Source organism: Balaenoptera borealis, assembly GCF_965194805.1.
Source record: "Balaenoptera borealis genome assembly, chromosome: 20".
NCBI lineage: Eukaryota > Metazoa > Chordata > Mammalia > Artiodactyla > Balaenopteridae > Balaenoptera > Balaenoptera borealis.
Window position 1 is genome coordinate 46813880 of NC_138879.1, and position 27149 is coordinate 46841028.

At 36.5% G+C, this 27149-nt stretch overlaps 1 protein-coding gene across 2 annotated transcripts in view; it reads left to right on the plus strand.

The window, feature by feature from the left end:
• The window catches only part of CPD (carboxypeptidase D), a 73300-nt gene that overhangs the window by 40859 nt on the left and 5292 nt on the right, over window positions 1-27149 (plus strand). Inside the window, exons 8-20 of one of the 2 annotated variants that reach the window (XM_082370517.1) lie at window positions 1084-1193; window positions 10596-10698; window positions 11188-11330; window positions 12454-12623; window positions 13975-14298; window positions 16279-16474; window positions 18741-18876; window positions 19790-19921; window positions 20737-20832; window positions 20937-21001; window positions 24665-24796; window positions 25339-25524; window positions 25826-25925. In XM_082370517.1, the coding sequence (XP_082226643.1) occupies window positions 1084-1193; window positions 10596-10698; window positions 11188-11330; window positions 12454-12623; window positions 13975-14298; window positions 16279-16474; window positions 18741-18876; window positions 19790-19921; window positions 20737-20832; window positions 20937-21001; window positions 24665-24796; window positions 25339-25524; window positions 25826-25925 (1893 nt within the window). The remainder of the gene's footprint in view (window positions 1-1083; window positions 1194-10595; window positions 10699-11187; window positions 11331-12453; window positions 12624-13974; window positions 14299-16278; window positions 16475-18740; window positions 18877-19789; window positions 19922-20736; window positions 20833-20936; window positions 21002-24664; window positions 24797-25338; window positions 25525-25825; window positions 25926-27149) is intronic. The other variant, XM_082370518.1, reaches the window with a different exon arrangement.

The window sequence follows — 27149 nt, forward strand, 5'->3', positions numbered from 1 at the left end:
TCATGGATCCAGGGTGAAATTAAATTTTTTTGGACTGATTTGTCTAAGAACAGGTGTTGAAGTACACTTATCTTGTTAGAACTATTTTGGGGAATAAAATGAGCATAGTTCTTTATACTTGTTTCTTAAAGAAAAATTTTTTAAAATATATGAATGTTTGCTGGTATTTGTTACCACAGGATTACTTCATCTGGATTCAAGTTGAATTTTGTTCTTTCACTTCCATGCCCAGGAAGTGGCATGACAAAAAAGGCAAAGATGAGTGGCCTAATCAAGGCAGAATAAATGGGCACATGGACAAATGAAAATGATGTGACTGATAGGAAAATAAGGGATTTGATCCTATGGTGGGGGGGTGGGCTCAGGGCTCCTGCCTGAGAAGCACCCTAATTGCTTTATGTCCTATGGGGAGCATGAAGGGAGTTGATATCCTTTATATATGTTTTAAAACATCACTCTCTGTATTTTAGGTCATGAAAAGCCATATGATATAACTCCAGTTGACTAATTTATAATATGAGCATAAGAGGAATTTTTACCATTTTTTTCTGAATGAAGGTCAGGACTGGCTCTACTATCCATACATTTGTTGTTTAGCCTCTCCATTTTAGATTCCACATCTGCAAAATGAAGAGGGTGGGTTAATCGGACTTCAAGGGTCCTTTCTTAGTTTAAAATTCCATGACATGACCTTATAAATGTCTGAATTTTAGTGAAAAAGTACCAAATTTTGCTCAATTTTTCTGATCCTAAATATTATAAAAGTAAAATTGTTTAAATTAAGCCTGTATACTTCTGGTTTCAGTTCTAACATGTAAAGTATGCCTGTAAGTTCAGGCAAACTCCCAAGACCTTTCCAGTTAAGACAGCCTTTAAGTGTCATGCATAGCTATTTAATATTTTATTTATCCACTTTGATTTTCTATTGAGGAAATTAGCAACTTCTTCATTTCTACTGAGGAAATTAACCTTGGAAAATTGTACTGGTTTCCTGTCTCTGGCAGTATTGTGAAAAGCTTACTTTGTGTTAATGCTCCATCTTGAAAGAAATAACACAATACATTTTGCTCATTTCCCTCATAGGTTCTTTGGTGGTTAACTACCCTTTTGATGATGATGAACAAGGGCTTGCCACATATAGTAAATCACCAGATGATGCTGTATTTCAACAAATAGCACTTTCTTATTCCAAGGTAGGCTTGTGCTTAAACATAAAATGCTATAAAAATTCATTTTTCATTTAAAAAATGCGTTAAAACAAAGTCCTATAAGACTCAGGTCAAGTGCTTTCTTCTCTGTTAAGCCTTCCATGATTCCTTTCAGACAACCTTACCTCTTTTTCTCCTCTGTTTCCCACCTCACTTTTAAACATACTGCATGTGTTTCCCCATTAGCCATGAAGTTCAGGTAATGTCTTTTCATCCATAGCTTTTAGCACAGTCCCTGGAACATAATAAATTAAACAAACTGCTAGTTTATTTCATTTGAGAAGTACTAAATATAAACCTCGTAAAGTAGTCTAAGGTGGGGTTCACAAGTTATAGCTCTGGGACTAAATCCAGCCTACCACCTGTTCTTGTAAATAAAGTTTTATTGACATACAGCACATCCATTCTTTAAAATATTGTCCATTGCTGCTTTCTTGTTTAACATTTGAAAATAAGTCAGTGTAATTCACCATATTAACAGACTAAAGAAGAAAAACGCTGCAATCATCTCAATAGATGCGGAGGGCAGGGTTGAGTCATTGCAACAGACACTTTAGAGCCTGTAAAGCCAAAAGTTTTTACTATCTGACCCTTTACAGAAAAAAATTGCCAACCTATAGTCTAAGGAAGCAGTCTCCAACCTTCGTGGCACCAGGGACCAGTTTCGGGGAAGACAGTTTTTCCACGGACAGGGGTGGGGAGTTGGGGGTGGTTTAGGCAGTAACGCGAGTGATGGGGAGCGGCAGATGAAGCTTTGCTCACTTGGTGGCCGCTCACCTCCTGCTGTGTGGCCCCGTTCCTAACAGGCCAGGGACTGGTACCAGTCCGCAGCCTGGGGGTTGGGGACCCCTGGTCTAAGGTATTTAAGAGCCTAGTAGTAACATATTGCAAAGGAGCAAGTAGAAATTTCTGTATTTTCTAAACTTCCTATAATGAACACACATTACTTTCATAATCAGAAATGTTATATCTGTGTGTGTGTGTATGTGTGAAATTTTAGTTTAAAAGTTGTTCTTAGAAAGCATGTTAAAAGTTGAGGCTTGAGAACTGGGCTTGTTAGTTTCAGTTTTTGGTCTTACTACTGACTCAGTCTGTGACTTTATTGGTCATAGATAAATGAAGATTATTACTGCAGCTCTGTGCTCTCTAATCACACCTTTCTGTCATTCTATTTTTCCCACTCCCTCATTCTCTACAAGGGGATCTTGTGAGATTGTTCAGAGTTTCTAATAGGGGAGTACATCTATTATTTCACCTTAAAGTGTAGTTGTCTTCTGTTTGGGCATGCCATTTTAGAGGGATGTACATGAAATAATAAAACAAAAATGAGATATCCTCCAATCATCAAAATAAAAACTAAGTGATCAGATTATACACATATCCCCATCACATTCTGTCCATTATTACAGTTCCACTTTTCATCCTCTTTGTAACTTCTCATTCCTTAGCCTCTTTTTATATTTCTTTGACCTTTAACCCTTTTGATTTGATTTCCTTTCTACCCAGCCTACACCTATGGACATACCTTTCAGTGATGCACTCACCTACACCTTAGGATCTTTTATACCCTTTTGACATACCTGCCTTGCCAATGTCCAACGCTTACTAATTACAATCATCTCTCTTCTACATCCCAGAAAAGTCACAGTCATGGCAATTGACTATACTATGTATATGCAGTGCTCTCTAACCTCAGCTGAGCCCTCAGTTCTACCTGGCAATATTTCACATTTTGCTACTTGACTCCCTGGCTCATTTCCCACTATGGTGATTCTGAGCCTTCATCTTCTACCTGAGCCTTCTAATCCCAGCTTTGTTTGTCTTATTCTCAGTGGATCACTTTGCCTTGAACTAAAGTGGAACTGTGAATAATCTGATGTGCGTTCATTCTGATTCTGTCTTCTCAATTATTGTTTATTTGTGTTTTACCCATATTCTGCATTTCTTTTTTTCCTCCTAATTTTTTTAAATTGAAGTATATTTGATGTATAATATTATATAAGTTACAGGTATATAATATGGTGATTCACAATTTTAAGGTTTATACTCCATTTGTAGTCATTATAAAATATTGGCTATATTCCCTGTGTTATACAATATATCCTTGTAGCTTATTTTATACATAACAGTTTGTACCTCTTAATCCCCTACTCCTACATTGTCCCTCCCCCCTTCCCTCTCCCCACTGGTAATCACTAGTTTGTTCTCTATATCTGTGAGTCTGTTTCTTTTTTGGTATATTCACTAATTTGTTGTGTTTTTTAGATTCCACATATAAGTGATATCATACAGTATTTGTCTTTCTCTATATGACTTATTTCACTTAGCATAATGCCCACCAAGTCCAACCATGTTGTTGCAAGTGGCAAAATTTCATTCTTTTTTATGGCTGAGTAGTAATCCGCTCTGTGTGTGTGTGTGTGTGTGTGTGTGTGTGTGTGTGTGTGTATCACAGCTTATTTATCCATTCATCTGTTGATGATTGCAGTTTTCTCATGTCTGGTGTTTGCCCCCTGGTGGGTGAAGCTGGTCCACAGGCTACAGTGGGCTTCCTGGAGGGCAGGGTCAGGGCCCAGGGGAGTCTGGGACTGGTGCCTTCCCACTGGTGAGTGGAGCTGGGTCCTGGGCCCTCTGGTGGGCAGGGCTGTTTCCAGAGGCAACTGTGGGCTCAGGAGATCTTCTGGCAGCCTGTCTGTTGATGCATAGGGCTGTGTCTCTGCCAGGTTAGTTACTTGGCCTGAGACATCCCAGCATTGGCACCTACAGGTTGGTTGTTGGGTGGGGGCCAGGTATTGCCATTAATTAGCCAGAGGGAGGATTCCACAGGGGTGCCTGCCAGCACCAGCGTCCATGCAGTGGAAGGAGGTCCCCAAAATGGCTGCCACCAGTGTCTGTGTCCTTAGGGTGAGCTGCAGCCGCCCTCCGCCTCCCCAAGACACTTTCCAAGATCAGCAGGTAGGTCTGACCCAGGCTCCTATCAAATTACTGCTTTCGTCCTGGCTCCCAGAGCGTGTGAGATTTTGTGTGTGCCCTTTAAGAGTGAAGTTTCTGTTTCCCCCAGTCCTGTGGGACTCTTGAAATTAAGCCTCACTGGCCTTTAGAGCCAGATACTCTAGAGGCTCATCTTCCCTATGCAGGACCCCGGGCTGGGGAGCGAGATGGGGATTCAGAACTCTCACTCCTGTGGGAAAACCTCTGCAATATAATTATTCTCCAGTCTGTGGGCCGCCCACCCACGGATATGGGACTTGACTATATCACGAGTCCAAGATGGTCCACAACCCATCTCATTGCGGTTCCTTCTTTATGTCTTTAGTTGTAGAAGATCTTTTCTGATAGGTTTCGGTCTTTTTCACTGATGGTTGTTCTGCAAATAGTTGTGAGTTTGGTGTGCTCGTGAGAGGAGGTGAGCTCAGGGTCTTTCTACTCCACCATCTTGGCTGATCTCTCTTCTTCATTTCTTGATCCCACAGCACCCTGCCTCCTCTTTGTCTTTGTTTCTTCTGTTGTAAATGGGAAGGTGCCAATTAAATTCCTCAATCTTTACTCCAGGCTCCTTTCTCTTGACTGTGATCTATCATGATCTATTGTGCACCCAGCCACCTTTCCCCTGCCACAAGGCTTCATGGTAAGGAAAAGCAGACCAAGAAAATCTGTGAAGACAAAAGAGGGGGGTTTAAGGAACGGCAGGCATAAAGGTGATTTGGAAGGACCACCAAACATTGAAAACACGCTACGTCTGAAACCTAAATCTGAAAATACTAAGATAGTAACTGGGCAGATGAAAGCACTGGAATATAGGGAAGGGGTTTCAAAGTACATGCAAATTAAAGGATCTGGTGTACTTAAAGGGATAGGCACAATTTAAAAGGACAGCTGGATTTAAAGGAAAATCTTCCAAACTCATAGCTTCTGGGGGAGAAGAAAAGCAAAAAGAAATGAAGAAGTGCCCTTTGACAATTAGATAGTGAAGGGGAAAGAGAAAAGGGGGGAAATGTAGGGTTGTCCAAGACAGAAGAGAACCATAAAATCAGAGGACTCAGAGCTCCACCCTTATACCAAGGCAAATAAGCAAACAAAAAAAAAACCACATTAAAATACCTTGACTGCTAGACTGACAGAAAAAGGGCACCATTAACTAGGAATCATGTGAAACAGCTCAGTATAATAAAAATGAACAAGAGGTAAAAAAAAACCATGAAGAACCATTGCAGAAAAAATCAGGAAATGAAATTTCACACATATCACCTGAGGAAACCTTACCACTACCAAAAAACAATCAAGAAGCAGAAGAAAACTATAAGTTTACACTCCAGGCAGATTGACTATACCCAAACACACACTGAGAATATGAAAAACCACATAGGCTCAGATATTTAAAAAATTAAAACAGGAATGAAAAAAGAAACAGGAAGAAATGAAGGAGAGTTGATAGAACTCAGGAAAGTAATGGAAGAAAAAGAAAATTATCTCTAAAAATGAAGAATAAATTGTAAGGGCTAAAGACCTCACATCTCCCAATTTCAAACTTACTACAAGACTGTGGTAATTAAGACACTGTGATACGGGAATAAAGATGGACATATACATGGCACATATATACAATGGAATATTACTCAGCCATAAAAAGAAACGAAACTGAGTTATTTGTAGTGAGGTGGATGGACCTAGAGTCTGTCATACAGAGTGAAGTAAGTCAGAAAGAGAAAAGCAAATACCACATGCTAACACAAATATATGGAATCTTAAAAAAAAAAAATGGTTCTGAAGAACCTAGGGGCAGGACAGGAATAAAGATGCAGACGTAGAGAATGGACTTGAGGACACGGGAAGGGGGAAAGGTAAGCTGGAACGAAGTGAGAGAGTGGCATGGACATATATACACTACCAAATGTAAAATCGATAGCTAGTGGGAAGCAGCTGCATAGCACAGGGAGATCAGCTCGGTGCTTTGTGACCACCTAGAGGGATGGGATAGGGAGGGTGGGAGGGAGGAGATATGGGGATATATGTATATGTATGGTGATTCATTTTGTTATAAAGCAGAAACTAACACACCATTGTAGAGCAATCAATTATACTCCAATAAAAATGTTAAAAAAAAAAAGATGGACATATACACATCAAAGAAATAAAATTGATAGTCCAGACATAAACTCTTACATTTATGGTCAATTGATTTTTCAACAAGGGCACCAAGACAATTCAATGGGGATAGAAAAATCTTTTCACTAAATGGTTATGGAAAACTGGATATTCACATGCAAAAGAATAAATTTGGACCTCTTCCTGATATAATACCCCAAAATTATCTCAAAATGGATCATAGACCTAAATGTAAACTGTAAGACTTTTAGGAAAAAATATAGAAATAAATTTTTGTGACCTTGGGTTAGACAATGTTTTCCTAGATGTGACATCAAAAGCACAAGTGACAGAAAAAAGACATACTGGACATCAACAAACTTTAATACTTTTTTGCTGCAAAGGATACTGTGTTAGTTTCCTAGAACTACTGTAACAATTTTTCGTCTCACAGTTCTAGAGTCTAGAAGTCCAAAATCAAGACGTTGGCAGGGCCATGCTCCCTTGAAACCTGGAAGGGAATCCTTCCTTGCCTATTCCTAGCTTCTGGTGTTTTTCTGGCAGTCTTTGCCATTCACTGGTTTCTAGATGGATTATCCCAGTCCTCTGTCTTCACATGGCATTCTCCCTGTTGTCTGTGTCCAAATTTTCCCTTTTTATAAAGATACCAGTCATATTGGATTAGGGCCCACCGTAATTACCTCATTTTAACTTGATTACCTCTGTAATTAAATACAGTCACATTATGAGATTTTGGGGGTTAGGACTTCAACATATCTTTTGGAGGAGAAATCATTCAAAATATAACAGATAATAATCAAGGAAGTAAAAAGACAACCCACAGCATAGGAGAATACCATATATCTGATAAGGATCCATATCTAAAATATATAATGAACTCTTACAACTAAATAATAAAAAGACAATCCAATTGAAAAATGGGCAAAGAATCTGAATACACATTTCTCCAAAGAAATATACAAATGACCGACAAGCTCACAAAAAGGTGCTCAGTATCATTAGCCATCAGGGAAATGCAAATCAAAACAACAATGAGATACTACTTTTTACCCACTAGGATGGCTATAGTTTAAAAAAAAAAAAAAAGAAAATAACAAGGGTTGGTAAGGATGTGGAGAAATTGGAACCCTTGTGCATTGCTGGTGCGAATGTAAAATGGTACAACTGCTTTGGAAAACAATCTTGCGGTTCCTCAAAATGTTAAATATAGAATTATCATATGTCCTGACAATCCCACTCCTAAGTATATGCCCAAGAGAAATGAAAACATAGTCCACACAAAACTTGTACACAAATGTTCGTAGCAGCATTATCCATAATAGCCAAAATGGACACAACCCACATGTCCATCAAGTGATAAGTGGATAAACAAAATGTGATATATCCATGCAATGGAATACTATTCAGTCATAAAAAAAATAAAGTACTGATACAAACTACAACTTAGATGACCCTTGAAAACATGCTAGGTGAAAGCAGCCAGTCACAAGAGACTACATATTGTGTGATTCCATTTATATGAAATGTCCAGAATAGGCAAATCCATAGAGACAGAAAATAGACTGGTAATTGCCTTGGGCTTGGGATGTAGGGAGGGGCAGGGAAGAGGTTGGGAGGAAATGGGGAGTGCTGATGGGTACAGGTTTATTTGGGGGTCATGAAAATGTCCTAAAATTTACTGTGGTGATGGTCACACAACTGAGTGAATATACCAAGGACCATTGAGTTGTATACTTCAAATGCGTGAGTTGTGTGGTGTGTGAATTATATTTCAATAAAGCAGATTTTGAGAACCTAGAGAAGACTCAGGGGTGGGGTATCCATGCTCAATTCATATGTAGGCTAAAAAAACGTCAAAAGTTATATGCCAAAATATTAAATGATTGGTGATCTCTAGGTTTATATTTTTTTCTTTTGGCTTGCCTCAATTTTCTAATCTTTCTACAATAACTTTTATTATATTTTAAGTATAATGAAATTCAATGAATTCAATTAAGTGAAAGTGAAAAAATGGAGCTATACAGTGTGACATAGTAAGTGAAGAGAAAATTTCAAGGAGGCATTAGTGGAAGACTGGTGATATTTGAATAAAATATAGGTTATTTAGTTAATAGTAACATGCCAGTGTTAATTTCCTTGTTTTGATAATTGTGCTATGGTTATATAAGATGCTAACATCAGGGAAAGCTGGATCAAAGGTATATAAAACTCTGTACTATTTTTGCAACTTTTCTGCAACTCTAAAATTAGTTCAAAAGAAGTCAAAAGAAAAGAATAAGAAAAATGAATAGTCTCTGCTTATCTCCACTTCCTTATTGTTCTCTCATGCCTCAGTTTCTTGTCATCTGTCTTCTGCCTACATTGTTTTACCTGGAAGTGACCCCTCAAAGGTTACCAGAAGTCTATTTTTTTTAAATGTTCTTGACCTCTGAAGTCTAACGCTCTTGTCTTCTCCCCTTGATCTCTGTTACATTATATAGCAGAGAGCTTTGCTTCCTTTTTTCTCTTTCAGTGGCTCAACCTCTCTCTTTTACTTTCCCCCCCCCCTCCATATTCTGTCCTTAGCCATTTTTACTGTCTTGGCAATTGCACCCAGTTGCTTTAGCTGTCACCACTATGTAAATGCCTCTTCAAAAAGTTGTTTCATATAATGAAAGTTATTATAAAAAGATTAGAGACGATAGCCAAGCAAAAAGAAGAGAATCATTTACTATCTTGGTATATATTTTAGACTCTTTATATATGGACTGAGACTGGACACCTACATCCTCACCCCCTGTCTTCTTTAAGTTGTCAAACTGTTTGCTTTAAAATTTTTAATTAGTTTTTTTTTAAAAAAATTATCAAAGTAGAGTAGTGAGAATTAAAGAAGATGGTAAAATACACATGGTAAAACCAATCTGTCACAACTTTTCAGATGCTCATTATCTCTCAGTTGGATTATTTCAGTAGTACTCTGATGAGTCTCCCTGGCTTTGGTCCATTTTTTCACATTATTATCAGAATAAACTTCCTAGAGCCATGAATATATCATATATCACCCTTCCATCAGAAATCTTCACAAGTTCCTTATTGCTCTGAGAAAAAAGTCAAAATGTTAACAGCAATTGCCTAGAACTGTGGTGTCTAGAGTGGGATTTATACTAGATGATCCGTTAAGATGTAGGAAGAATATATTAGAAGTTCTGTTTTTAAAATGTTTTTTTTAATGCAGGTTTGTAATATACATACTATATCAATTAGTACAGTAGTACATCTATATAATTTATAATCAAATGGATAGATATTGATGGAAATGGAGATAAGGATATAGAGACATAGAAGATGTGTGCAAGTGTTTAGTGGAAAAACCAGAGAGTAAAAGAGCATATACACAAATATTCCAGTAACCTAAAACAATAGCTTTCATTTGATAACAGAGTGGTGGGATCATAAGCCTGTAATTGGTATGTTAAGTTTACGAAAGGGGGTTGTTTTGTATATTTTAAAGTTAAATGGTTAATTCTCAGTGATGGGAAAGTGAGAAATTACTTTTCTCTTTACACTTTTCTGTACTTTTTTTCTTTTTCTATTTACAAAAGAGAGAAATGAAGTTTTGACCATCTTTCAAAGCTTAATTTCTTCAGGAAAATTCCCCTGCCACTCTAGTCAGAAATAATCTTTCTCTCCTCTAGCTTCCAATAGTGTTTATTTGTGCTTCTATGGCAGTTTTTCTTACTCTCCATGGAACAAGCAATTGCACACGTGCTATGTAGACACTGCTGGATGCCGAGGACACAAAGACACAAACTGTTTCAAGGAGTAGTGTATTGTCTTTAGGGGGAAAAGAGGTGCAACCAGTTTTAACAGGATAAAATAATTGTACAGAGTGCAGTCAAAGCACAGAGGGGCCACCTTAGTCCCCAAGAAGTCAGAGAAAGATGCTTACTTTCCATTATGTGTGAATTACCTCTTTTGGACTTTAAGCTTCTTGAGATCATGAAATGAAAGTACGAATATGAACAGCGTTGTTTTTGTTTTTGAGAGAGGTTGGGTTGGATTTTTATATTACTTGTAATTACAAGTAATAAATGAAGTCTTCACTTTTTTTTTTTACAGAGCATAAACTGTTTAGTTTTGATATTAAAAAGTAGGTAGTAAGTCACTGCTTCCCATGACTCCATCCACCCCCACATATACCCTATTGGTAACCACTCTTCCTATCTTTCTTTATCCTTCCCATGTTTTTTGATGCAGATACAAACAAATACAAGTAAAGATTCTTTTTTTTCTTTTTTTCAGGAAAATTCCCAGATGTTTCAAGGTAGACCTTGCAAGAATATGTACCCTAATGAATATTTTCCTCATGGAATAACAAATGGAGCCAGTTGGTACAATGTCCCAGGTAAAACATTCTTTTATATTAAGGCCGTATAACTTGATGGATTTTCTGTCCCCCTGGATGGTACTGCTTGTTACTGATTTTTTAATTTTGAGAAAGAATCATTCTTTTAAAAATATTGTATAAATAGTTTAAAACATTCAAATTACCATTTCAACTATTTTTAATATTTGGTGCACTTTGACTTTTGAGTAAAATAATGTACTGAAACTTCATGAAAGTGTTATATTTTACCGCTGGCTATTACAAAGAACTTTAGATGTGCTAAGAAGAAGAGTGTGAACTACACTTGAATTCTTCCTGAACATGAAAGTACAGATGTTTTACCTGTACCACAGGCATCAGAGAGCTCTCAAATGAATGCATTATTGGTTTTCAGCCATGCTGATAAAAGATGAATTTGGCTTTTTACTAGGAATGTTGCTTACAATTTGGGATCTGAGCTAGTTAGAACTTCTTCAGAGTAACTGATTTAAAATTTTTATCCTTCAGGTGGTATGCAGGACTGGAACTATTTACAAACAAACTGCTTTGAAGTGACTATTGAACTTGGTTGTGTGAAATACCCATTTGAGAAAGATCTGCCAAAATTTTGGGAACAGAATCGAAGATCTCTAATCCAGTTTCTGAAACAGGTGACAATTCTGGAGTGACGTATGAAATTTCTCCCAAGAGCAAGAAGATTTTTGTGTGTACATGTGGTTTTCATGCATTGATTTTAGAATACACCTCATTTGAATTCCAGTTTGACCTATTCATGTTTTCGTATATTTATCTAGAAAATTCATGGATGTAAATGAGTTTATTTATATGCGTGGAGAAGAGTTAAAAATGATTAAACAATATAGTGATGATGTTTTGCACTTAATGGTTAGTGGTCACTTTTTACCCTTGTCTTTATAAAAGGCTACTATAGATTGGGTACATGCCTAAGAATTTGTCAAGTGATAAAGATGGGCTATGGGGTAAAATTTTTTTTTTTTTTTTTGCCATTGGTTTACTGTGAAACGATTAATTTCCTTTTGTTTGGATGTGCATTGTGGCTGATAGGTAAAGACTATAAGAAATATGCTGATAGTGGTTAAAATTATTAGGATAATCTGACTAATACTTTGTGCCAGTACTTTGCTGAGTAGAGTGGCATAATGGCTGTGAGTTTGCATACTAATTTTTTAGAACATTTTATTCTGAAAATTTGTAAACATCAGGAAAAATTATAAGACTAACAATAAATACTACTATTCCTTTACCTAGGTTTAACAATTTTTATACTTTGCTGCATTTGTATTTTATATATATATAAACACACACACACTTTTGTTGAACTATTTCAGTATAAATTGCAGGTGTTATGATATTTATCCCAAAGTATTTCGGAATACATCTTCTAAAAATAAGGTTAATTCTCCTACCTGACTTCTCCAATTGCTATTATCTCACCTAAGAAAATTAACAGTAACTCCCTATACTACCTAATACCTAATCCATGTTCAAATTTCCTCCACTTGTCCTCAAAATGTCTTTCTGTAGCTGATAGGAAGATAAAGACAAATCTAACTTATGAAAAACTAGCCTTTCAGAAACTGAAATATTTTGTTTAATGGGCGGTTGCATTTAGCTTTACTCTGAGCCCCTGAATTCCTATTTGTTCTACATGTTTACATTATTTAACAATCTGTTATTTTGGATGTGAACTCCCAAAATAATTAGATGATGATCTTTATCAGTAAAATCTGGGTGTTCTTGTGCTTTATCCAGGTTCATCAGGGTGTCAAAGGATTCGTCCTAGATGCCACAGATGGCAGAGGTATATTAAATGCCACCATTAGTGTTGCTGAAATTAATCACCCAGTAACTACTTACAAAACTGGAGATTACTGGCGTCTGTTGGTTCCAGGAACTTATAAAATCACAGCATCTGCTCGAGGGTGAGTTACTGAATGCTTTGTAATTGAGTGCTTGGAGATGAAACAAGCATAGTTCCATTCTGAAAGATTATTGCCAGAAAGCTCTGTAGAGGCTAAGCAACCTTGAGTTTAACGCTGAGAGGTTTAGAGCTGGTTACACATTTGACTCTTCTCTGGTGGCACAGTGAGTACATGAACCATCAGATGTAAGAAATCTGTGAAATTATTCACTTTGAACAGTACCCTCTTTTACCTTCATCCTCTCAGGTCACCTTCCCCTGTCCAGATGTAAAGCCATAGTGACTGATGTCCTTCACTATAGGTAACAGTTCTGGGAAGTACTTGTTAGTAGGGAAAAAAAGACTTCTGCATACTTCTAGTCATGTTGTCCCCAAAATACCACCACTTTACATTTGTACCCTTTTAAAACTCTTTCACAGACACTTATTTTTTATTATTGTACCTTTGCCTTCTCGCATGAGTGAGATTTTCTTACTTACTGCTAATTCTCTGAGAAAAGCCATTTTCATATTTTTTACAGTTTTTCTCACCACAAAGATATATTTACTTGAAAAGAAAAAATTAACTTATGACCTTTTCCCTTGGAAAAAACTTAACATTCCTTATGTTCCTCCTCCTTTACAAATACCTTAGAACTGGAGCCACCTTACTTTTTAGTCGAAACTTATCATTTTTATCCTCTTGTAGTTTTCTTTTTTATATTTGATACATGTAGGTGTTCCCACAGAATATTTTCCCCTCCCCCTACTAGCTCTCTTATTTCTGAAGAGTTAGTTTGAACACTCATTGAAGTAAGGGTAAATACATGGAAACATTTAAAGTTATTGTTACCTTTTTTTAAAAAATGTTTTTCAAATATCAAGTGGTCTGTAAATGAATGGGTTAGAACTTTAAGGAGTAAAGAAGTCTATTCTGGTTTTTTTCAGTTTTGGCATAGTATTGGAAAAAACAAAGCATCAAGGTATCTGAAAAATGGGGCAAGAATGATGCGTTTGGCAGAGAATGTCCTAAGTTAGTACTTCTCAAACTTTTTCCACCATACTCCCTGATGACAGACAAGTGAACTCAGATTCCAGGAAATATGGGAGTATACACTGCAAGCATGAGCTTTCTTTTGAAGTCATATATTTAATCTTAAAAACTCATTTATGTTTTATAGTCTACCCTTGTATGGTCTTCGTTAATGTTTAAAACAAATCTTAAATTATCACAAAGTTAACAATTTGACCCTTTAGGGAGATGCACCACATTTATCTCAAGGATTCACATATCATCTGCACACCTCTGTTTTCCCAGGGTTTGGGTACTCCAGCTGCAGAAGCGTGGCTCTGATCTGTCTCCTTTATTGCAGGTATAATCCAGTTACCAAGAATGTGACCGTAAACAGTGAAGGTGCTGTTCAGGTCAACTTCACACTTGTTCGATCTTCAACAGATTCAAACAATGAATCAAAGAAAGGCAAGGGGGACAGCACCAACAATGAGGGTGCCAGCGATCCGACTACTAAAGAGTTTGAAACTTTAATTAAAGACCTTTCAGCTGAGAATGGTTTGGAAGCCTTCATGTTACGCTCCTCCTCAAATCTGGCTCTTTATCGATACCATTCATACAAGGACTTATCAGAGTTTCTGAGAGGACTTGTGATGAACTATCCACATATTACAAATCTTACCAAGTAAGTGTCACCTTCTTGCTGCCTTGTTTTCCTCTTTCTTTCTCCCTTTCTCCTTCCCTCCCTCTTTCTTCCTTCCTTCCTTCCTCTCTCCCTCCCTCCCTCCCTCCCTCCCTTCCTTCCTTCCTTCCTTCCTTCTTTCTTCATTTTAAAGAGGTTACATTTAGCATAAGCCACATTAAATGGTTCTTGTAATCTATTTAGAGATATTTGGGAGCTGAATGTGTAGAGAGTTGGATTTCACTTATTTTGAAACAGATGTTTGCTTGGAGATCTTTCTAACAATGAATCTTGGAAACTTTTATGAGAAACATTGGAGCAGAATTACTTGCTAGTTTAGCAATGTGTGGCCTTTGCCTCCAGAAAATGTAAAATCATTCTTTCTAATGATTACTTTGATTTCAAAACCCTTTCTCCTTCTCAGCTGCAGATTCACATTCTGACTAAATATTATTTAGTTTGTTTCATTTTGCTGGGGGCAGGGACAAATTTGGAACTATGAGCTCACTTGTCAGGGATCATGTTTAACCTTTTCTTCAAATTAGAAAATGAAGCCTGGTTGGCTGTCATTTTCTGTGCTTTAGTCTCTACTCAGAGTCATGGTTCCCTGAAGCCTTAGGGACATATGTGATTGAGGGTTCTGGGAAAACATGCAGTACTGGCTTATGTAAAACTGATGGCTGAGACAACTTTTACCTTCACTTGTTAGGCTTCTCTGCTTCACTTTCACTGTCTCAAAACTATTTCCTTGATTTGTTGATTCCTATTATTTGCCTATTTTAGGGCCTTTACTTTACATTTTGCCCTGAACTTACAGTTCTCTACTACAAACCTAATGAACATTAACTAGCCTTTCACTTTTTCACTTTTTTTCCTTCATTGGTTCTTTTAATTTTACCAGTAAATTTACTTTCTCAAATACTGGTTTATAATGTCTGTAATTGCAAAGACTGATATTTACTTTGGCAATACCAATTACCTCTCTTCTGCAACTGACTCTTGAACATTTCTGCCCAGGTCAGGTTTTAATACTGTCCATGTTAGTGCCATATAGACGTTACAGACTTTCTTATTTTAAAACAAAAAATTGGACATTATTTTGCTATCCATTTACTTAGTTCATTTAAGTTTTTTTTTTTTTAACCTTTCAATTAAACAGGCACTTCTTAGTTAAATATTTCCCCAGCAAATATGCAACACCTGCCAGTGGTGGGACACAAGGCAGTTTTAGGTGGTCCTCCAACGGTTGCTAAGTATTATTAAATACCATTGTGAGAAAGCGGTACTTTGTCTATTCTATTAATCCTCAATTTAATGCCAATATTTTTTTTCTATCTAACTCTTGTAAATCTCCCTTTATATCAAAGAAAACAGGCCTTTTAAATTAGTTTTGCTGTAATCTTGGTACTTCATTTAAAGTATAAAATGTCTTATTTGTGTAAATTAATTTAGATTTTAAAAGTAAGGTGCTCTGCATTTCTGTATATTTAAATATTTCCATAATAAAAATTTAAGTGAGTTAACTTAAAAGACATATGTTAACTAGGGACTTCCGTGGAGGTCCAGTGGTTAAGACTCCATGCTTCCAGTGCAGGGGCCGCGGGTTCGATCCCTTGTCGGGGAACTAGGATCCCACATGCTAGGCGGCACAGCCAAAAAAAAAAAAGACATGTATTAACTAAAGAGTAGTATAGATTATAGAAGATTGGGTAAATATTATGAAGATGATAGGAGAATGACAATTTGGAGGAATGTTGAACTAAATCATAATCTTTCCTAAATCTGATAGTATCTCCCATCTATTTGACTTTCTTTGATTAAGGGAACCTAATTTTCTTAAAGTATTCTGACATAACGAGTTACTCTTTAAAGACTTTTTAAGACTTTTCAAATTTTGTTCTCATTTGTTTTTTTAAAATCTGTAAGGCAGCATTAACATAATACTTGATTACTTGCTGACTTTTTGTTTCTGGTTTTTGAAAGTTTGGGACAGAGTGCTGAATATCGTCACATTTGGTCCCTTGAAATCTCCAATAAGCCCAATGTATCTGAGCCTGAAGAACCAAAGATTCGTTTTGTTGCTGGTATCCATGGAAATGCTCCAGTTGGAACTGAACTTCTTTTGGCTCTGGCAGAATTTCTCTGCCTAAACTACAAAAAGAACCCAGCTGTTACCCAAGTAAGAAAATAGCCTGTTTTGACATGCTTTAAAAGGAAAAAGCTCAGTGATACACTGATATCAAGGCACCTTTTTTTTTTTAATTTAATTTCCTGTTAGATTTTATACAAAGGTACTTTTAAGGTCATTATAAACTTTACTCTTTAAAAATGGACCTTGGTATATAGTCATTGTTAATAGTGTCTTTCTATTATATTTCTTTGTATATATTAAGAGCCATAGAGGAAAAAAATAATAAAGATTTGCATTCAGTCCTCTATTCCTTTATGTTACCCTTCCAATCTTTACTCAAAGTGATGTATATTCTAATTAGAGGGACTTCCATTGCCAGTTATTTATAACTAGGATACTATATTGAAAAATGAGGTAGAAGAGAAATCGGGTATTTTTTCATGTAATAAAGATGAAATTATTGGACACCTTGGATGCTAAGAGATTTTAGAAAAAGTGATATGGCAGTGCCTACTTTAGTCGCCCATGACTATAGAATAGAATGTTGATCCAGAAGCTGGTTATGTATGATTAAGCAACCTAGTTTCTGTGTTGTCTTAGGGAAAGGAAGGAAAGAGTGTCTGTCTACAACACTCACTAATTGGCACTGTCTATATAGAACTTAGGAAAGGGGAAACGAACTAGTATTTGTTTAATACCTACTATGTGCTAGGTACTTTACATACATCATAATTTAATCCTCAACCCTGCAATTATGTTAGCTTCATTTTATAGATGTGAAAACTGAGGCAGAGATATTTGGTAACTTACAGGTGGTCACACAGCTACTAAGTGGTAAAGCAGGGATTTAAACCCAAGCATGTCTCACTCTAAAGCCTGTGCTGTTCTGTTTTACCCTATTGCCTCCCCTGAAAGAAATTTGGAAAGAATTGATGTCATGATTAGGATCCCATGATGTGGGATTAGGTGAGATGAACTTAAACCAGACTTGATCAAAAATTATTTTACCATTTTCAGCAGAGCAGATCCCATTGACTTCTTCATGTGAGTTGCAGGAGTATTTCAAAGATTTTTGTTGTTGTTCTTTTTTAAAAGGGAGATTACCTAGGACAGTGGTTCTCTACCCTGGCTATACATTGAAAACATCTGGGAAGCTTTTACAAACACCAATGCCTGGGCTCCATCCCCAGAAGCATCAATATTTCTTTAAAAGCTCCTTAGGTTATTCTTACATTTGGCCAGAGTTACTACCTACTGATCTTAAGGTTATAAGAGACTATATACCCCAGGTAAAATATCTGCCAGGAATTTCTAAACTCCTAGTTTATGAGAATTTGCCTCACTGGTCTAATTAGGCTTAGATCACTTTAGATTGCCATTTGTTTTGAGCTAAGTGCCAGAATTGTCTGGAGAGTTCAAGAAAATATACATATACCCAGAGACATATGGTTAAGCCCAAGCATATAGGAAAAAAATCTCCCTCAGAGATTCCAGAATAAATGAATTAAAGGATTGCAAATATATTTTCAAGCTATTGACAATTTTACTAGAATAAATAAACCAGGGATCACTTATTCTGATTTACTATTAGAAATATGTAGGATGAATTATATCAGAAATTCATGCCATAAATGTAGGTATTAACACCTCTGGATATGGCTCATCTGAGGGAGAAATTATGGGTAAGACAAATATCCTACCTCATTTTTTTTTTTGATATGCTGATTTCAACTCTTCTGTCTCAATGTTTCCAGACATACATTGATATTTGTCACATTATATGTTCCAGTTTTTAATCTGGAAGTACAATATTATGAATACAATATTATTGTGTTTATTGTATTTGTATTATTTTTATTTATTGGTCAGTTATTATTGACCTAAGCCAGTGGTCAGCAAACTTTTTCTATAAAGGGCCATATAGTATATATTTTGGACTTTGTGGGTCAGATGTTGTGTGTTGCAACTACTCAACTCTGCCACTGCAGAACAAAAACAGTCATGTGAATGGGCAAGGCTGTGTGTCAATAAAACTTTATTTACAATAGCAAGCAGCAGGCTGGGTTTAGCCTACAGACAGTGGTTTCTGACCCTGTTGTAAGTTATTGGGAGGTCTCTGGGAACAGTAGTTGTGCAGTTTTTTGTTTCTTTTTTAATTTTTTTGGAGCAAGAGAGAATTTTATTTATTTTTCAGTTCTGCCTTTTAAATCTGTGTTTAAAACAAGCAATAAAGACTTTCTGTTTGAAGCATGGGAGGGTACCTTTTGATTCCACATAGAGCTAATAAACTCATTGATTTCTGTTTCTGTTTTAGTTGGTCGACAGGACTAGAATTGTGATTGTACCTTCTCTAAATCCAGATGGGCGAGAGAGAGCACAAGAGAAAGACTGTACTTCAAAGATAGGACAGACAAATGCTCGTGGCAAAGACCTGGATACAGACTTCACAAGTAAGACCAATATTTAGGTCATTAAAGTACTTTGTAGATAATTTTATTTCTCTTTGCTAGGAGATTGGTTGATCCTATTTTATAGATGAGTAAGGGGTGCTTTCTTGTCTAGGATGTACAATATAAATGGAGACATCTAGAAAACTTTTCAAATTTTTCTTGTTTTTCATTTGCAAAAGTAATTCAAGTTTTTTTCTTAGAAATTCAATCAATAATATTGGGGGGGAGGTTTTCATCATAGTCATACAGAGATGTATATTCTTTCTCTCTACTCTCTTATATATGAGTGTACACACGCGTACACACACACACGATGTATGTGTGTATTGATTTGAAGGGGCCTGTTTCTTATTTACTTAAATAGGATCATCAGCTATACATATTGTTCTGCAACTTTTTTATTGGATATATCATTGACATCTATTTCAATACTCATAGATCTCTAACATTCTTATTAATGGCATCTTATGCTATGAATATATGGTAGTACTCTAGTTTATTCAACAGTTTCCCTTCTGATGGACATTTAGTTTCTTTTTAATTTTTTGCTCTTGCAAACAATGCTTCAGAAAATACCCTGATTTCTGAAAATCTTATTTTCTTTCAAGGACGGGTTATTATTTTTTAAAAGAGGATATGTCCATCCCTTTTTGTTTCCAGTAAGAATTTTCTTAAACTTGGTTAGAGTCATTAACCTTTCAACGTTATCCTAAAGTGTGTAAAACTCAAAATAACCTACCTCCTAGGATGTATCTTTCTTGCTTGAGGGAGTGGCTTATGGAGTAATAAAGTATTTATCTACAGATTTTGTAAGTTAGCCTTTTGACTGTGCTTAGGTAGGGAATATTTTCTTAGCTGCTCATACTAAAATTTTAAAACTTGATATTTTATGTTTGACATTTCTATTTTTTAGATAATGCCTCCCAACCTGAAACTAAAGCCATCATTGAAAATTTGATTCAGAAACAGGACTTCAGTCTTTCTGTTGCTTTAGATGGTGGTTCAGTGCTGGTCACATACCCATATGACAAGCCAGTACAAACAGGTATGTAGAATGTCACTTTACATATATACTATTTAAGCTTAAATAGGAAATTTCAATTAGGTAATATCCCTTCTAAAAATTTTTTAAATGGTGAGCATTTGAGCACACTGCATGAATAAACAACCTAAGAAGACTGTACATACATCAACAGTTCAGTTACTTGGAGGAGGAGGGAGCCTAGCTTTATTCAGTGTAGCCATGATGGCCTAGCTTTATTCAGTGTAGCCATCTTGTCACATCTGCTCAATCTTTACTCCATAAACATTTATGGAACAATTATTATGTCTCTAGACATTGGAAATACAAAAGTGAATAAGGCACAATGCCCACCCCAAGAAATCCATATGATGTAACCAAACATTAACAATACAGAATTGCCCTCTCCTGCTTTAAACCTTGACTGACTGGTTGCACCTTGTGGTGAGTTAAACAGTTGCCTGTTGAATCTCTCTGAGGCCATTGTATATGGAGATAATTTGTGTTGCTTTCAATGCAGCTTACAAGGAATATTGTAATTAGGCCACAGTCGCCCCCAAATGTAGTAAAACATACCAAAATAGGTTTGTATTTTAGTGTGATAACTTGTTAAACTCGCCGTTAGTGCCTTTTAATATAAGGAAGATGCTTATCTTCTTGGTCAGATTATCTTGGGGTGAACAGAACTGTGTGCTTAATTATAATAACTCCTCAATAAACTTCAGTGAGGTACAAGATTTACTAGAAGGAAAGGAATATGACTTTTGTGTCCATGAAGTTGAACTTGGAGAAAAATCTTTTCAATTTCTCCGCTAACTTCTGTATTTTTCTTTTTGTAGTGGAAAACAAAGAGACTCTAAAGCATTTGGCATCTCTTTATGCAAATAATCATCCATCGATGCATATGGGTCAGCCCAGTTGCCCAAATAAATCAGGTAGGTATTTTCCCTACCCTTTATTATTGTTGTTGCTGTTTTGGGAGAGGATGAGGACTGGCCTTATGATCTTGCTGATCCTACATCTCTCAATGCTTTTATAGATGAGAATATTCCAGGAGGAGTAATGCGTGGAGCAGAATGGCACAGTCACCTGGGCAGCATGAAGGTATGCTTTCTAGAATACGGTGAGAATGGAATTATAAATACGTATTGGACATTGAGTGAAAGAATAGGTGACTTTTCTGATATAGTAAAGTGAATGGCATCTGCTTTGTGGCTTCCTTGACATGATAGCCCTTAAATTAACTAACCTCTGACAGCAGTTTTTTTTGCCATTTTAACCATTTTTAATTATAATTTCAGTGATATTTTAATTACATTAACAATGTCGTGCAGCTATCACCATATCTATTTTCAAAACTTTCATTACCCCAAACAGAAACTCTGTGCCCCAAAGCAGTAACTCCCCATTCTCCTCTTCTCCCAGCCCCTGGTAACTTCTAATCTACTCTCTGTCTCTATGTATTTGCCTATTCTGGATATTTCATATAAGTGGAATTGTACAATATTTTCTTTGTGTCCAGCTTTTTTCACTTAGCATAATGCCTTCTGGGTTCATCCATTCTGAAGCATACATCACCTACTCCATTCCTTTTTATGGCTAAATAATATTCTATTGTATGTGTAGATCACATTTTGTTTATCAGTTCATCTTTTGATGGACAGATGTTTCCACCTTTTGGCTCTTGAAAATAATGCTGCAGTGAACATTTGTGTACAAGTATCTGTTTAAGCCCCTGTTTTCAATTCTTTTGAGTATATACCTAGAAGTGGATTTGCTTGTCATATTGTAATTCTCTGTTTAACTTTTGAGGAACCACCAAACTTCCACAGCAGCTGAACCATTTTACATTCTTATCAGCAATGTATAAAGGTTCCAGTTTCTCCACATCCTCGCCAACATTTATTTTCCATTTTTTAAATTATAGCCATCATAGTAGGTGTGAAGTGGTATCTCACTTTAGTTTTGATTTGCATTTCCCTGATGACTAATGATGTTGAGCATCTTTTCATTTGCCCATTGGCCATTTGTATGTTTTCTTTGGAAAAATGTCTATTCAAATCCATTGCCCATTTTAAAGTTGGGGTTTTTGTCTTTTTGTTGTTGAGTTATAAGAATTCTTTATATATTTTGGATACTAAACCCTTACCAGATATTTGATTTGCCAATAGTTTCTCCTCTTCTGTAAGTTGTCTTTTTACTTTCTTGATAATGTCAAGAAAACTTCTGATGCACAAAAGTTTTAATTTAGATGAAGCCAAATTTGTTTTTTTCTTTTGTTGCTCATGCTTTATTGTCATATCTAAGAATTCATTGCCAAATGCTAGGTCATAAAGATTTACCCCTATGTTTTCTTCTAAGAATTTTATGGACTTAGCTCTCATATTTAGGTCATTGATATATTCAGAGTTGATTTTTGTATATGATATGAAGTAGGAGTTCAACTTCATCTGTTTGCATATGGAAGTCCAGTTGTCCCAGCACCATTTGTTGAAAAGACTATTCTTTCCTCCATTGAATAGTCTTGCCATCCTTGTCAAAAGTCAATTGACCATAGATGTATGGGTTTATTTCTGGATTCTCAATTCTATACTATTGGTCTATATGTCTATTCTTTTTTTTTTTTCTTTTTTTTCTTTTTGGCTGCGTTGGGTCTTCCTTGCTGCCCGCGGGCTTTCTCATAAGCAGGTAGGCTTCTCACTGCGGTGGCTTCTCTTGTTGCAGAGCAGGGGCTCTGGGCACGCGGGCTTCAGTAGTTGTGGCGCACGGGCTTAGTTGCTCTGCGGCACGTGGGATCCTCCCGGACCAGGGCTTGAACCCGTGTCCCCTGCGTTGGCAGGCGGATGCTCAACCACTGTGCCACCAGGGAAACCCCTATATGTCTATTCTTATTCTAGGACCACTGTTTTGAACACTGTAGCTTTGTACTAAGTTTTGAATTGGGAACTGTGAGTTCTTCAACTTTGTTATTTTCCAAGATTGTTTTGGCTATTCAAGGGTCCTTCCAGTCTCACTTGAATTTTGGGATTGGCCTTTCTTTTTCTGCAAAAAGGCTGTTGGAATTTTGTTAGGGGTTGTGTTGAATCTATAAATCACTTTGGGTTGTTTTGACATCTCAACAGTATTGTCTTGCTATCCAAGAATACAACACGTCTTTCCATTTAATGTCTTCTTTAATTTCTTTCTGAGAGCATTTTCATTTGTTGTCCATCCATTTCAAATTAGTCAGGAGTTGTTAGCAGATGGGTGGTTAGCTCATCATTCCGTTCACACGTGCAACCAGAAAATTGACTTCATTCCCTTCTCTGCCTGCCTTCCCTCCTTTATTTATTAAGAACTTGCTATGCGTGAGGCGCTTTTCTATATGAAAGATAGAGAATATTCTGTGGCCCATTATACAAATAACTATGTTACAGAATTAATCACTGTGATCTAGAAGAGATCTCAATGTGCCATGAGAAATTAAAGACAGAAAAGGTTACACCTAGTTAGTGATGTAGCCTTCTTTTCATAGATGAGATGGCATTAGGGATGCAGAGATGGTGAACCAAGACATCCGTAAAGAGGAAGCAGTATGGGCAGAGGTCAAGAAGCAGTCTAATATGTACACACTGCTATACCAACAAGGACCTACTGTATAGCATAGGGAACTCTGCTCAATACTCTGTAATAACCTAAATGGGAAAAGAATTTGAAAAAGAATAGATACGTGTCTACATATAACTGAATCACTCTGCTGTACACCTGAAACTAACACAATGTTGTTAATTGGCTATACTCCAATATAAAATAAATTTTTTTTTTTTAAAGAATCAGTCTACATTAGTTAGAATATGGGGTGTAATGGAGAGCAGCAGAAGACAAGAATGGAAAGAGAGTTTGAGGCTTTGAATGCTTTGTTTTAGTAAGGAATGGGAAGCCATGAAAGGTTTTGAGCAGGGATATGGTGACATGATCTGAGCTATTCTATGGAAATCTTTTAACAGTGGGTTAAGATGGTTTGGAGGAAGGAGAGACTGTGTTTAGAATAGCCTAGACGAGAACTACTGAGGGCCTAGATTAGAGTAGCGGCAATGGGAATGGAATCAAGGGATGAAGTTCCAGAGATATTGTAGAAGTGGAATTCACAGGATTTGCCAAATTCTGGATGATGGCAAGAAATTGAAGTCAAAGACAAAATATTTCATACCTGTGTGAGAAAATGAGTTACTGTCATTAACTGAATTAGGAAGAAGAACGGGTTTGGGGGGAAAAAGTAGTAAGTTAGATTTTGGAACCTGTCCACGCAAGTAGTTCCTACCTAAATAATTGCTATATTGCTGTATGGTAGGCTCGAGCCTGCAGGTTGAGGGTATCAGAGAGCAAATACTTGTGCTTTTACCTCTAAGAACTCCAAAACAGCAGTAACAGCTGTGAAGTTCCAGGGTTTAGAGGGAAGCTGGCCCTCTGCATGTACTTATTCATTTATTCAACAAACCCTAATAAGAACCCCTCTACTGCCAGTCACTGTAGGAAGCACTGGAGATATAAAAATGAATTAGACATAGTCCCTGGTCTTAAGAACTCTCTTAGGAGTGGCCATGTTTGTGACTGGCTATAATACCAAGTGGTTTATTTATATTTGCTGTAAAATGCTTTACAGATTCTTTGTTTACATCACCCAGCTTTTCTTTTTATTCCATTCATTCCATTTGTCATGTTACACAGCCTCATTCTTACTTTTACTTATTAATTTTCCTACATTTGTTTTTGAATCTTATATTCCAGGATTATAGTGTTACCTATGGCCACTGTCCGGAAATCACAGTATACACAAGCTGCTGCTACTTTCCTAGTGCAGCACAACTCCCTTCGTTGTGGGCAGAAAATAAAAAATCTCTTCTTAGCATGTTGGTGGAGGTGAGTCTTTCCCTTTTAACTAGAAGCGAACTCCCAGGAATATGGTCAATGAAAACCTTTATCAAAATATTTTCTTAATCTTTTACCAAAATTTTGTATTATTTTAAATGTATGTAGAAAGGAGAGTTTTGTTCTTTTTTTATTGCCTAAATAGGTGCCATGAGTTCACCTATCTGATGTATATTGAGGTAATTTAACCCTGTGAGATGCTGCAGGCTCTTCCATTTGAATATCACACGGAGTTACTCGATACAGTGTCCTGTGGTGGGAAGTAAAACATTCGAGACGTCGGAAGATTTGGGTTCGAACACTTTAGGCTTTGACTCTATCAGAGGCCTCTCTCCCCTTATTTCCATCTCTGTGCCTCTGAAGCAGTGAATGAGTAGCAAACAAGGTCAGAGTCAGTGGGGAGGGACGAATAAGCTAGACTTATGGAGGGTTTTGTTGTTTTGTTTGTTTTTGTCAGGCCTCAAGTTATGGCCTCTAGAATATCTGGCATTATGAAAACATAAATTTATATCTTAAACATTTATTTTTTTAAGGTTCACAAGGGAGTTCATGGATTTGTTAAAGATAAGACTGGAAAACCAATCTCTAAAGCAGTCATTGTGCTCAATGAAGGAATAAAGGTACACACAAAAGAGGGAGGTTATTTCCATGTACTGTTAGCCCCAGGTGTCCATAACATCAATGCCATTGCCGATGGGTATCAGCAACAACATTCCCAGGTAAGAAACTCAACTTGAGTGGTCTCATGTAAATTTTTATTATTAATAATACTTATATTTAATTTGAAACTCTTGTTAGAAAGCTTGTGGGGAATAAAGAAAAATGTGACCACCTCTTGATTATGATATCTTGTTATCTTTCTATCCTTTAGCAACAAAAGGGAAATTTTTGTGGCATTTTGTGTACTTTAGATGACAATGAACCGTCTCCTTGGTTTGCTATAAAGGCCCTAGGAATATAGCGGGGATACAATATACCTTAGGTAAACTTTTTCCTAATTCTGGCACTTTATCTTCCTAGGTCTTTGTGCATCATGATGCAGCCAGTTCTGTGGTAATAGTCTTTGACACAGATAACCGGATATTTGGTTTGCCAAGGGAGCTTGTGGTAACTGTATCAGGTAAAAAAATTTAAATTTTCAGTAGTTGAAGTTAAAACCAATCCTGACATTTCAATTTGAGAGTGGATCACCTCCATAATCACCTGAAACTAATCACTTTTCTTCTAACGTCTCCTATCTAAACATGATTTTCCTGGAACACTATTTTCTCATATGTTCTCATGGATTGCCCCATCACATTTTCAGGTCTGTACTCAAATGTCACCTCCACAGAGAGGCCTTCCCTGATCACCCTAGCTAAAATAGTACCCCTGTCACTATCTCACCGCCACTTGTTTCTGTTAAAGCACTTATCACTCCCTGCCGTTACATTTTGTATTAGTCATCTATTGGTCGGTATTCGATCTCTCCCACTAAAACATAAACTCTGAGAGGGCAGGGATTTCATCTGCCCCCCAGTGCCTAGAACCATGGGTTGGCATGTAGTGGGTCTTAATGAAGAGTTGTTGATTGAATGAATGATTTGCTTTATACGAAGATCATAAGTCCCTTGGACTTTGACTTATATTAGTTCTATTTTTTCCATGATCCTGGAAGGAGGGAATATTTGTTTTCTCCAGGCTTAATGTGTGCCATTACTTGAATCACTGAAAGTTTAGAAAGAAAAAATGTCGTAAAATAATAAATACTCTGCTGTACTGTATCTTTTGACACAGAGAACCTTGGTCCATTTCTAGGTACAACTTGGACCTGATGCAAAATAACCAAGTTTTATTACAGGGTGTGTTGGGGAGAGATCCTTAGTTGAGAGAGAGTGGTATATTGGAAACATGGTCAAATCATAGAGCCTGTTATGGGGTGTTTACGGTAGAGTTCTTTTTTTTTTTTTTTTTTTTAGCGACATGAAAATTTTTTACTCTGAAGTTTAAAAGTGCTGAAGATAGGATATTAGAAAAAACAGAATATTTATCTAAGAGAATAATTTCACTTAAAGTAAAAATATATTCCACCACAAACTCTCTAATGAATTTCAATAAGATAAAGCAATTCAATAAACCTATAAAGAACTGAGTCCAATAACTAAAATTATTTTTATTTTCTTATGCTCCTTTTTAGTATTTTTTGTCATTATTGTCATCAACCTGCATTTTTTTTTTCACACACACACACTGTATTTTATTTTTACAAGAGATAAATAGACTGACACCAAGCATTGTAAATGGATGACCACAACAAAAGCAACAATGATTGCAATTACCAAACACGAAACACACTCATACTGTC